Genomic DNA, 14,078 nt, shown 5'->3' with positions numbered 1-14,078 from the left:
TTTGCTCTTCCCCACGTGGAAACACTCTTTGTATCTACTCTATCAAAACCTTTCATAATTTTAAAGACCTCTATTAGGTCACCCCCTCACATTCTCCTTTCAAGAGAAAAGAGCGCTAGCCTGTTTATCCTTTCCTGATGGGTATACCCTTGCATTTCTGGTATCATCCCTGTAAATCTTTTTTGCACCCTCTCCAGTGCCTCTATATCCTTTGTATAATACAGGTATGGCGACCAGAATTGTACCCAGTACTCCCAGGTGTGGTCTATTCAAGGTTCCATACAAGATTAGCATAACTTCTCTACTTTTCAATTCAATAAACATGCACACAACTTTGTAATTCACCTAACTGAATCAGTGCAAATATTACCTGTCAGAGCTGCACTGGCTGAAGTATCTGCAGAAATTGCACAATGAAAGGATATACTGAAGCTAGGTGCCACAGTACATAAGACAATATTTAAAATACTCAGTTTACAAAAGTCTGTGTAAAACTCCTTTTTCTCTCTGCTTTCATCCAGTAGAGATGTCTGCTGCAGTTTTAATGATGGATTCTATTGAACATTTCTTCAGCTGTATTTTTTTAGGTTCTTGAGGTCTCCCTGTGGTGTGTGCAATGCACATGGACTCTGGTTGTTAAAGACTTGTGGGCCAGTGCAGCTCAATGTTTCCCCTTGAAGTGGAATTCCAAACAAATCCTAAAGACATTGCCCATGATCAGTGCAAACGTTACAATTTAAACCAATTTCTTCAGTTATTTACCAGACAAAGCATGTATGACTCATTAGTGTATTACAGGTGCAATGTCCAAAATCCGGAGTTCTGGAATCCGGTTTGTTCCGGAATCTGGACACCGGGCCGATCCGTGGCGGGGTCAACCGGAAAATGTTCCGAAATCCGGATTCCCCCGCCTTGGCGGCCCAGGCTTCCGGCCGCCCGACCTCCGACCTCCCCCGGCCTCGGCCTGACCTTCCCCGACCTCCAGCCGCCCGACCTCCCTCCACCTTGGCTCAACCTCCGGCCGTCCCCCAACCTCCAGCCAACCTCCTGCGACCTGACCAACCTCCCCAGGCCTCGGCCTGATCAACCTCCGTGCTCCCAACCCCACCCCAGCCTTGGCTGTATTTCAACCCCCCCCCCCCCCCACCCCGAACATCCAGCGGCCCGACCGATGTCCCCCCACCTACCTCCCTTGGCCTAGGCAAAGACATTCTGGAAATACCCGGAACGGCCTCGGTCCCAAGGTTTCCGGATTTTGGATGTCAACTTGTACACAAAATACAATAATTCAGAAGTCTAATCTACTAAGACCGTTTTTAAAATGATATGACATCCCAGAATGAAATGAATGTTTATTAAAATAGAATTATACGGCCAGCGCATCAGTGGTGCACTGTGCAAAGGTTCAGCCTACTGCAGAAACAATCTGTCTACCACACTTAACTCAATTGACCTATGATCAGAGGGAATTTCTTAATGAGATTTCTGCCAGTCTGAGGACTCAGACCATTTTACGTTTCATATCAAGAGAATGGAATCCATTTTACCTCTAATTGTAGCACTATTTATCTATTTCTGCAAGCCTAACTGAACAACATAGCTATGTTAATCATGCTTGTAGTAACATCTTCATATGCTTCTCACCTTGAAAGATGGCTGGATATATTTTGTTACCAAATCGAGACACCAGCTTTGGCCCAACAAGCTGTTTTATTTACATAAGGCAAATAAATGAACAGTAATCAGAATAACTCAGTAAAATACGCGATGCATAAATCAACAAAGATACTATTTGCAGTCTCTCTATGCATAGACCGTAAACCTTAATCTAACTTAACTTCCTTTGCTAACTGCCATGCATCCTTGCAGCTGTTGGCCTTGAGAGTCAGGTACTGGCTGTATGTTGGTTCTCAATATAATTCTGTTACTTGAGAACACTATCTCTAATCTGTCTGTCACAGAGGGCTTCAGTGAATCAATGTTCCTGACTCCTTTTTAAAAGATCGCAGTTAGCTGTCAATCAAAAAAACACTGACACAATTCACATTCTCCTTGTCTTTTGATGGACTTGGGTAAATGTAAGTTTAATGTACACTTCTTTCAGGCTGTTTTTTCCATTCGTGGATAAAAGATGGATAGGCTCTTTGGTTGGACTATCCCAGATTAAGCCCTGTCTTGATTTCAATGGCCCCAAGTTTCCACATGATTTGCTCCTGATTTTTAGGAGCAACTGGTGTAGAACGGAGTATCTTAGAAATCGGAATTCTTCACATTTAGTTTGCTCCAGTTCTAGTCAGGTAGAACAGTTTCACTTTGGAACAGAATTTTTTTTTCAAAAGGGGGCGTGTCTGGCCACTTACGCCTGATTTCAAAGTTTCGTGAGTGAAAACTTACTCCAAACTAACTTAGAATGGAGTAAGTGAAGATTTTTGTACGCTTGAAAAAACCTTGTCTACACTTTAGAAAATCAGGCGTAGGTTACAAATTAGGCGTAGGGAACGAGGGGGGGAGGGGGGGGGAAGGGAAGTCATTAAATTCTACAATCAATCCTTAGTTATACTTATACAAATATTATACAAATAAATCCAACCTGAATAAAAATTTATAAGCAAAGAAAAGATTAAATAAACCATGTTCCTACCTGTGTGAAAGTGCTTGAGGCAGGCCTTTCATGTTGGAGACAGGCAGCGGTGTGGCGTCAGTGTCTCGACGGCAGCGGCAGCAAGCTTCGAGCTGAGCTGCAGTGTTTGAGGCAGGCCTTCATTCTCTTCGTGGCTGGCCGCGAAGAAGCAGCACCGGACGGACCCGAGGCCATTCGGCCATGAGATAGCAGCGGCGTCAGTGGCTGGCCGGCAGCCGAAGAATCAACGCAGGACACACGCAGCTCATTAAGGTTCTTGAGGCCATTCGGCCACGCTTTAGGAGCGGCGTCAGTGGCTGGCCTGCAGCCAAAGATACAGCAGCAACCTTCGAGCTGTGAGGGGGACTGAGGCCATTTGGACAGGGAGAGGCAGCCACATCGACAGTTTTATATTTAAATTTGCAGAATGGGTGCTGCATTGTCAACACCACATATTATTGCAAAGTTGAATTGGCACTCTTATTTCTCCAAACACACAGTCCTTAATTTCCATGCACCAATGCAGCACCGGTTCTGCAAGTTTAGCAGTGAAAAGCTGAACTCACTGATTTCAGCAGGTGATTTATTCAGCAGTGCTGCTAAAAGCACTCCCCCACACACAGAAATATCAAAAAAAATTAAATTACAAGCCTTTGCAGGGGTCCAAGAAACAAATCTTCACTTTTTCTGCAGTATTTTAAAAAATGGCCGAGTGCCAATGTTTGTGTGAGACTGCGCGTGCGCGCACGCTCCAACGCGCACGCGCAGGGTTGCCGGCACCACGAAGGCTAATTTAAATTGTACCCGCCCCCTGCTGCTTAGAAAATCGGCGCGAGTGTTAGGCTCCGCCCCCCGTTGCGAAGAGCGCGCTGCGCCAAGCAGACATCGAGCTCCAAGGAGCTCGAGAATATCGGATTTTTTTTTAGGCGCAGTTTTTGGCGCGATAAACAGGCGCCCAGCTTGGAGGTGCGGCATTTTCGCCGCGGCACGAAACTTGGGGCCTATGTCTCACTAATTTAGGACCATCCCTGTAGGCATCCTGAAACAAAAGCAACAGACGTCTACACCTCTCATAATTACATTAGAACAAATATCCATTCATCAATACAAAAGTAAAATACTGTGGATGCCGGAAAGGCCATCGACCTGAAATGTTGGTTTGCTTCTCTCTCCACAGATGCTGCCGACCTGTTGAGTATTTCCAGCATTTTCTGTTTCTGATTCATTCATCAATATTGCATGCAGCCAATCTTAGGCAGTGGCAAAGATGCTTGGGGTTCAATATTGGGTAAACATTTAGCACTTTAGACAACCATTGTATGGGCGTTGAAATCTTTCACTTTGCAGAAAACCTTGTAACCAATTTGTCTAGCTTGATTTCTGTTGCAAAAATAGCTGTGTGGCCATGGGAGATAACCCCTTGCATGCTATTTCTGCCAATATAAAATGCAAGTTAAAATATTCGACAGACAAATGTTTTTGTCACAGACACACTCATTCAAATCAATTTCAGAAGTCTTTTACATTTGTGTGCATTCTTTTTAATTGTCTTGGATCCACACACTCAGGCACCATGTAGATTCATAAGGCACAAACTGCATGGCCAGTTCTGATTGAAGGAATGTTTGGAGATAATTTGCATTGGGAAATGTTCACAACTGTTAGTTGGTAATAAATGATCGCACCAAGTCCCATTCACACTTCACCCCTGGCTCCCGGTTCAACAATGCCTTGATTTAAAAATTCTCATCATTGTTCTCAAATCACTCCATGGCCTCGCCTCTCCCTATCTCTCTAATCTTCTCCAGGCCTACAACCCCCCGAGATATCTACGCACCTCCAATTCTATCCTCTTATGCATCCACGATTTTAATCGTTTCACCATTGGCAGCCGTGCCTTCAGCTGTCAAGGCCCTAAACTCTGGAATTCTCTCCCTGAACCTCTCAGCCTTTCTACCTCTCTTTCCTCCTTTGAGACACTCCTTAAAACCTACCTGTCATCTGCCCTAATATCTCCTTATGTGACTCGGTGTTAAATTTTGTTTGAGAACGCTCCTGTGAAAAGCCTTGGGTCATTTTGCTACATTGAAGGCGCTATATAACTATAAGTTGTTGTTTCTGTGGTAAACTTCATATATTTATTACTGTGAATTTTCATGTCGGAACAGGTTCTGTGTATTCTGTGGGAGATGGATGCAGAAGAAGTGGAAGACATTTTGCAAGTGTTTGTCAACAAATCTTTACTATTCTGTGACCGGAATGGGAAATCTTTTCAGTATTACCTGCATGATTTACAATTGGATTTCCTGACCGAACAGAATCGTGATCGACTTCCGGTATATTTTCTTCTTTTAATAAATAACTTATTCCTTCCCCTTGATCGTTTTCCCATCACTTTGTTTGGTATGTTTGGCTCCTTGGTGGAAATATCAATTTTAACTTGCAAATCTATTAGTAAATGTATATTCACAGATATCAGTATCACGTGAAATAACGAAATGACGGTTGGTTATTGTGCCTGCAATTTTTGAAAAGTGATGTGAGCTTGCAATTTTTTTCTTGGTCAGCAAGAGACTCAGTGGGGCTGATCTTTGACTTCCGGCTGAAACGCGCGCAAAAGCGGTAAAAAGGCTACCACCTGACTAGAGCCTATGCCGGGAGGCCCGAAACATTTTTGGTTTGGGCCGGTTGAATGTGCTGAAAGTGGGCTGCAGTATTTTTATGGTCCCCGATTCCTGCTCCTTCTGGCCCCACTAAATTAAAAATGAATAATTTCCTGCACCTTTTAAGGACCGCTGGTCAGACTTGTCAATGTCTGATACCAATGGGCAGAGTATGAGCTGCGCATCTCCATCTATTCGTAGCTGAAAATTGCAATTGGGTCCTACAACCGGCGTAGGACCCCTATTTGCATATCTAAGTAGTGTCCTGCCAGAAAGAGGCGGGTAGGATGCTTACTCATTTACAGGTGCTATTGTGATTTATTGTTCAAATATTTTGAAATTATTTGTTGAATTAACTTAAGTTCACATTTGCTTTCCTCAGGATTTACATGCTAAAATAGTTCGCCAATATAAGAAGACATATATAAGGCGGTTTCCATCACTTTCTGATGAAGATTGCATGTATTGGTACAGTTTTCTGGCTAACCATATGGCTAAAGCGAATATGGACAAGGTTAGTGCTAACTATACACTTACATTAGTCTAGATCTGTAAAAAATGACTTAAAGACTATTGTTCTATACTGACAATTGCGAAAATAACATTATAATCTCATAGAGAGCAAATGTACTTACGGTGGCCATACAAGTCCACCATGATCGGGTACCTTGCCTGTGATGTGCAGAGGAAGCTTTCAGTTGACTGTCTATTCTACCTCGTATGGGGGTTAGGCCATGCAATGAATTGGTGATCTTATTGTAACATGGCTTATGTAATTTAAAATACCAATTGTTACTCCAAAATGCCAATTGTTACTCTTTTTACCATTTTGTTTTCCCTTCATTGTCCCAATGTATCATCCGCCATTTCTCAAACAAGGAACAGTCTAATAAATTGCTCCCAACAGCAACTTGCATTTATATAGCGCCTTTAATATAGTAAACTGTCCCAAGGTGCCTCATAGGAGCGTAATCAAACAAAATTTGACAACGAACCATATAAGGACCTATTAGGGAAGGCAGAAGAGGTAGGTTTTAAGGAGTGTCTAAAAGGAGAAAAGAGAGGAAGAGAGGTTCAGTGAGGGAATTCCAGAGCTTAGGCCGTTGGCAGCTGAAGGCACGGCCACCAATGATGGAGCGATTAAAATTAGGATGCACAAGAGGAGCGCAGATCCCAGGCATCTTCCTCTGATTTGCACTCTTAAAAAGCACTTAAAACTTGTGGCTCATGATTCGTAGAGCTCAAAGTGTAAACTATTTCAAAACTTCTCTGCTAATTGCTATTAGCTTTAGAGGGTGTGACTTTATTTAAGCTATTCTGCCCCTTTCTGTTGCTGTGAAAAATCCAGATGGGTATCTACCAGCTTCCAGACCTCGGCCAATGCCTCCCCAAAACAGCTACTGAAATATGTGAAAAAGTGCTATGAGGTCATTGTTTCCTTTAACTTCCCCTCCCCCCTCCACCATGCGGGTAGTATTTGGTTTCTGCTCAGCACCTCATCAGTGTGGCTGAGTTTGGGATCTTGTGTCGTAGAACCCCTTGGTATATAGTGTGTTAGTGTTTGTGTATTATAATACTGTGTTGTGCTGCCATTTTTTGTTCTAAACCATTAAAATGTTTTTAAATTTAGGGAATGATAGCTAATTTCTTTCAGTGCAGTTGAAATAACTCTAAGCATATAATTCAGTGGAACCTAAAAATGGGCCTTTTGGAAAATGCTATAATGCCCTTAAATAAAATTACATCCTCTGATGAATTTAAATTTTAGTACTACATCAGCCTCCGGTTTTTGCCAGAAGCTTTCAGGATCCTGGATAATGATTTTTGGTTCTTTTCCAAATGTATTTCACAGCCTTATGTTGCTTTTGTGTGTGTGTTTTTTTTGTTGAGTTTTGTTATAAAGAGAAACTGATCTATTGAACTGGAATATTTTATTATTTGGCCCAGATGTTGCAGTCAGCGGCGAAGAAACAACATTTGCTGTTCACTACGCTGACCGCTTCCCACAGAATTTATGCAAGCTTTTGAGCGTAGACTTGCTATCATCGGGCATCTGATCCAACGCGGTTCCCTCTACAGGGCATCTGTGGGCAAGAAACAGTGTGACTCTTTACTCAATCAGATTGAAGAATTCTCATTGGGACGTGTTGTTAGCCTCACTATTATTCCCAACGCAGAATCCATGCCATTGGGCTTTGAAGAGATTAACACATTTGAATGTTTGTCAAATGAGAACAGGTGCCCTTATGTCTTAGTACATTTAAGATATATCTCTGCCTAATTTCGTGAACTGGCTTGAAGTTAATTGAGTAAGAGAAATTTAAAACTATTTGCTTCTTGTTTGTTCATTTACAAGATGGCATCCATTTATTAAAAAGGGAAGTTTGAATACCGTGCAATTAAGTACTAGATTTATGTTTAACTATAATTATAAGCTACCAATTTTGCAACAAATCTGTATAAACATGACCATATAAATACGAGTTTCAATATGGCTGTTTAGTAGAGATAAGGGATGCAGGTACTGAGTTTCTGTTCTCTGGCATGTTGCACATAAAAGTGCTAAGAGACAGCTAGGGGTTAAATCTTCCAACCATTCAAAGTCAGTGGCTATATTTTTCTGTAGAATGATGTTTTCCTGTAGAAGGATAATCAGATGATGAAGTGTTGCCAAGCAATTCTTTATTCCGAGCAGCCAACTAAGAGACACTTTATCAGAGGCTTGGGAGAAGATTTGCCCCTTCTCCCTCTGCCAGAGCTGGTGAGTGACTTGGCAAGGAAAGGATAAGGGTATATCATTTAATCTGCGGTGCAATCTTTAATTGAGCAATGCTCTCTATATGATTGACTTTTTAAATTCAATTTCCTAATAGAAAATCCAATCTGCATGCTTCAAATAGAAATTGTAGTGAACATTACATCAGAAAATAATTTTTGCATGAAAATTGTCTGCTAGAAATTGAGTTAGTATTTCAAATAAGCTAGTGTATTAAATTTCTCATTTTATAGATTAATACATTTGCTTTTCCAGAGTTAGGACTTCAGTAATGTAATCTTTTCACCAGAAAAGAGAAATCTATAATAGCTTTTGCTGTAAATATTTCAACTTTCCCCATAACTATTAAAATATAATCAATGTAGATGAACCCTTCTAATGGCGACATGGTGCACTTGTAGTAATTCTAACAAGCAATTAAGCGTATGATCTTGCTGATAGTCTATTGCAATAGAGTAAGCATGAGAAACTTTATTCAAATGTCTTCCGTTCACATGAGTCAATCTAATAAACTGGAATAATAAATTGTATGTATTTTTGTTAGCGCTGTTTAAATAGTAACTATATATAATTAGTGAAAAATCTAGAAATTTATGTGAGGTTTGGTCCTTTATTCCTTTCCCTGTTTGTCATCACACATGTTCCTTCAACTGATAGTATAGGGTGGCCTGGACTGTGACTTCCATCGTGACCTAAGTTGTCATGAGATTGTCTAACAGGAGGCTAGGTCCCGATTGGGTAAGCTTGTCAGTAACCTCTGTGTCTGCCTCCCAAAAGATGGATCACAATCAGTAAGATGCTGCACACAAACTTTCAGCTTGGTTGAGCAATTTGGAATACCAACAGCAGTTCTGACTCTAGTCCCCATGCCCTTTTTGTCTGAATGCTACTTAAATGTTTTCAATAGCAATTTGTGCTTAATAAGTAGTCTTCCTGTGAGCCAATGATGTGGATTGCCTTATGATCTCTAGAGCATGGATTCTATTTTACTTTTCAGTTTTATTAGAGAAAAGCCTGCTGAATTTTATAAATGGTTTTTCACAGGAGCTCTATTCACTCATGTTTTCAATGGATTGGATAAAGGCCAAGACTGAACTGATGGGCCCAGCCCAGTTGATAAATGATTTTGTGGAATATAAGCACATACTGGATAAAGAGGTAAGTTTCACAGTGACTTGAAATATCCACCACCTTCAATTAGGGATAGGCAATAAATGCTGGCCTTGCCAGCGATGTCCACATCCTGTGAATGAATTAAAAAAAAAAAAAAATCTGTTGTACATGTGAGCTAAGGAAGATGGTAAAACAACTGTGACTTACTATTCTGCATTGTTTTAAGGTTCGTGTTAGTGGAATAAATTGTTCTTGAATTTTCTTGAGGTTTCAAACAATGGGTACTGAAGATCAGAGATTCAATAAAAGCTCTATTGAGAACATTTGGAAATAAAATTTAACTGAAAATAGTTGTAAATATTTTTTCATTTCCTCATTAAGTAGGGTAATGGATTCAAGCCCCACTCCAGAGATTTAAGCACATAATCTAGGCCGATACTTCAGTGCATTACTGAGGGGGTGCTGCACTGTCAGGTGCTGTTTTCTAAAGGTTCCAAATATTGGGTACTGAAGATCAGAGATTAAACCAAAGCCCTGTTTGCTTTCTTGAGTATACATAAACGATCCCATGGCATTATTCGAAGAATAGCACGGTAATTCTCCCGCTGTCCTGGCTAACATTTATCCCTCAACCAGCGCCATTAAACCGATTATCTGATCATTTATCTCATTACTATTTATGGGACCTTGCTGTGTGCAAATTAGCTGCTGCATTTGCCTACATTACAACAGTAACTGCATTTCAAAGGTACTTTGCTGACTATAAAGTGCTTTGGGCCGGTTTGAGATCATAAAATACACTATATAAATGCAAGTTTCTTACTAAAAAAAAATACTTTGATGGACACAGAGAAAGAGCAAGTAAATGAGATTAGATAACGTGTGGGAAACCTAGCATCAGCACAGGCATAATGGCCTCCTTCTGTACCAACATTTCAATGATGATGCAAGAGGCTCTGGTTAGTATTTTAAGGAGTTTCATAAGTACAAGAGCTTTATCTTAAAACTTGAAGGTAACAACATTTTTTCCCAATATTTAAAAAAAAGACATTAAATGAGGAAAGCTGTGACAGTAACCAATGGACTTCTGCAGGGATCTATTTTCAGTCCCTTTCTGTTTGTACTATTCATATAGTTAAAATGGAAGCTATTGTTAGTTGTAATAAATACAATTGCTATGGCACCAAGTGTTGTGGCCCGGGGGAAACTTTAAGGGAGATTTATTAGCATTCAGGTAGATGTGAACCAATTAGGTTAAGCGGCTAAGATATGGCAGATGGACTTTAATGTGAAAATGAATACAGGGTTCTACACTCGATGAAGATGTGCAACAAAGTGTATTTTGACAAAGGTAGAAAATGATCTTAGTACTGTATGACTATTGACTGTTCACAGAAAGTATCCCATCAATTTGCAGCAATAAGTCAAAACATGTGACTTCTAATTATAAGTCAAACCAGTTATTCTACTCTTTTCTGTATGGCATTCAATAGCTCTGATATGCTGAGTCAGACACAATGAGCTAAGTTGTTGCCTCTTGTGCTGAAATTTCTATGATTGTATGATTTTAACATTACATTGATCGTGGCAAGACCAATTTTGAAATATTATGCAACTTTTGGCACTTTGCCTTCAAAAGGACAATGATTTTGTTGGCAATGAGCAATGATGGGGCCATTAGCAATGAGATTAATTATCTGTTACAAAGAAATGGAGGAAATGTGTTTCAGGTTTCTAAAATGCTGAGAGGAATGGATGATGTAGACACAAGAAGATTATTTGACATGCAATGTATATGCAGAACCCCCCTTGCAAGGGGGCAATGTGTTTGACATAGATCCATGGCTAAAGCAGTTAATGAATGAATATGTAGTTGGGAGTTAAAAGTTCTTTTTCAGAGTGGTTTGAAGTGTGTAGTGGTGTCTCTCTGGGTTCAGTTGTGGGACCACTTCTATTCACTGTATATTCATGATTCGGATTTAGGTCTACAAGGAGTACTGTTGAAATTTGCCGATGATACCAAAATAGGAGGTGTAGTTCATTCTTTTGAAGACCAAAGGGAACTGCAAAGAGACATTGATACGAACCGGGAATGGGCTCAAAAGTAGCAGATGGAATTCAATGTCAGTAAGTGTGAGGTAATCCATTTGGTTTTAAAAAGAAAAATCAGCAATAAATATACTCTGAATGGAAGTAGGCTCGGTGCTGTGGAAGAACAGAGGGACTTGGGGTATAAGTTCATCACAGAACATTAAAGGCAGTACCCCAGGCTGACACGGTTGTGAGGAAAGATAATAGAGTTCTAAGTTTTAACTCAAGGTATAGAATATAAAAGCCAAGAGGTAGTGATGAGCCCATACAAAAATTTAATAAATCTGCAGTTTTGTGTTCCACACTATAGGAAGGTTATTCGGATTTTACAGAGCATACAATACAGATTCACTGGACTGTTGCCTGCTATAAGGAAATAACAAATCCGAAGAACGACTTGAAACTGTGGGTCTGGTTTCATTAGAATAACATCGATTACATAGGAGTGGTGCAGAAGGGAGGGATTCAAATTCCTGGGACATTGGAACCGGTTCTGGGGGAGGTGGGATCAGTACAAACCGGATGGTCTGCACCTGGGCAGGACCGGAACCAATGTCCTCGGGGGAGTGTTTACTAGTGCTGTTGGGGAGGGGTTAAACTAATATGGCAGCGGGATGGGAACCTATGCAGGGAGACAGAGGGAAGTAGAATGGGGGCAGAAGCGAAAGATAGAAAGAAGAAAAGTAAAAGTGGAGGGCAGAGAAACCCAAGGCAAAAATCAAAAAGGGCCACATTGCAGCAAAATTCGAAAAGGGCAAAGTGTGTTAAAAAGACAAGTCTGAAGGCTCTGTGCCTCAATGCGAGGAGTATTCGTAATAAGGTGGACAAATTAACTGCACAGGCAGCAATTAATGAATATGATATAATTGGCATCACGGAGACATGGCTCCAGGGTGACCAAGGCTGGAACTCAACATCCAGGGGTATTCAACATTCAGGAAGGATAGTCAGAAAGGAAAAGGAGGTGGGGTAGCTTTGCTGGTTAAAGAGGAAACTAACGCAATAGTAAGGAAGGACATTAGCTTGGATGATGTGGAATCTGTATGGGTGGAGCTGCGGAATACCAAAGCACAGAAAACGCTAGTGGGAGTTGTGTACAGACCACCAAACAGTAGTAGTGAGGTTGGGGACAGCATCAAACAAGAAATTAGGGATGCATGCAATAAAGGTACAGCAGTTATCATGGGCGACTTTAATCTACATATAGATTGGGCTAATCAAACTGGTAGCAGTACGGTGGAGGAGGATTTCCTGGAGTGTATTAGGGATGGTTTTCTGGACTAATATGTTGAGGAACCAACTAGAGGGCTGGCCATTCTAGACTGGTTGATGTGTAATGAGAAAGGACTAATTTAGCAATCTTGTTGTGCGAGGCCCCTTGGGGAAGAGTGACCATAATACGGTAGAATTCTTTATTAAGATGGAGAGTGACACAGCTAATTCAGAGACTAGGATCCTGAACTTAAGGAAAGGTAACTTTGATGGTACGAGATGTGAATTGGCTAGAATAGACTGGCAAATGATACTTAAAGGGTTGACGGTGGATAGGCAATGGCAAACATTTAAAGATCACATTGATGAACTTCAACAATTGTACATCCCTGTCTGGAGTAAAAATAAAACGGGGAAGGTGGCTCAACCGTAGCTAACAAGGGAAATTAAGGATGGTGTTAAATCCAAGGAAGAGGCATATAAATTGGCCAGAAAAAGCAGCAAACCTGAGGACTGGGAGAAATTTAGAATTCAGCAGAGGAGGACAAAGGGTTTAATTAAGAGGGGGGAAAATAGAGTATGAGAGGAAACTTGCCGGGAACATAAAAATTGACTGCAAAAGCTTCTATAAATATGTGAAGAGAAAAAGATTAGTGAAGACAAACTTGGGTCCCTTGCAGTCAGATTCAGGTGAACAAATATTTTGGTTCTGTCTTCCCTAAGGAAGACACAACTAACCTTCCGGATGTACTAGGGGACCGAGGGTCTAGTGAGAAGGAGGAACTGAAGGATATCCTTATTAGACGGGAAATTGATGGGATTGAAGGCCGATAAATCCCCGGGGCCTGATAGTCTGCATCCCAGAGTACTTAAGGAAGTGGCCCTTGAAATAGTGGATGCATTGGTGATCATTTTCCAATAGTCTATCGACTCTGGATCAGTTCCTATGGACTGGAGGGTAGCTAATGTAACACCACTTTTTAAAAAAGGAGGGAGAGAGAAAACGGGTAATTATAGACCGGTTAATCTGACATCAGTAGTGGGGAAAATGTTAGAATCAATTATTAAAGATGAAATAACAGCGCATTTGGAAAGCAGTGACAGGACCGGTCCAAGTCAACATGGATTTATGAAAGGGAAATCATGCTTAACAAATCTTCTGAAATTTTTTTGAGGATGTAACTAGTAGAGTGGCAAAGGGAGAACCAGTGGATGTGGTGTATTTGGACTTTCAAAACGCTTTTGACAAGGACCCACACAAGAGATTGGTGTGCAAAATTAAAGCACATGGTATTGGGGATAATGTACTGACGTGGATAGAGAACTGGTTGGCAGACAGGAAGCAGAGAGTTGGAATAAACTGGTCCTTTTCAGAATGGCAGGCAGTGACTAGTGGGGTGCTGCAGGGCTCAGTGCTGGGACCCCAGCTCTTTACAATATTCATTAATGATTTGGATGAAGGAATTGAGTGTAAAATTTCCCCCTGTAATATCTCCAAATTTGCAGATGACACTAAACTGGGTGGCGGTGTGAGCTGTAAGGAGGATGCTAAGAGGCTGCAGGGTGACTTGGACAGGTTAGGTGAGTGGGCAAATGCATGGCA

The 14,078-nt window shown here is 41.0% G+C and overlaps 1 protein-coding gene across 8 annotated transcripts in view; it reads left to right on the top strand.

Annotated features, from left to right (window-relative positions):
* The window catches only part of apaf1 (apoptotic peptidase activating factor 1), a 250,376-nt gene that overhangs the window by 55,798 nt on the left and 180,500 nt on the right, over positions 1-14,078 (top strand). For all 8 annotated transcript variants that reach the window (XM_070897457.1, XM_070897452.1, XM_070897453.1 and 5 more), the window contains 3 exons: positions 4,789-4,956; positions 5,666-5,797; positions 9,104-9,217. In XM_070897457.1, the coding sequence (XP_070753558.1) occupies positions 4,789-4,956; positions 5,666-5,797; positions 9,104-9,217 (414 nt within the window). The remainder of the gene's footprint in view (positions 1-4,788; positions 4,957-5,665; positions 5,798-9,103; positions 9,218-14,078) is intronic.

This window comes from Pristiophorus japonicus, chromosome 13, assembly GCF_044704955.1.
Source record: "Pristiophorus japonicus isolate sPriJap1 chromosome 13, sPriJap1.hap1, whole genome shotgun sequence".
Lineage (NCBI taxonomy): Eukaryota > Metazoa > Chordata > Chondrichthyes > Pristiophoridae > Pristiophorus > Pristiophorus japonicus.
This window is presented reverse-complemented; position numbering and strand designations above follow the sequence as displayed.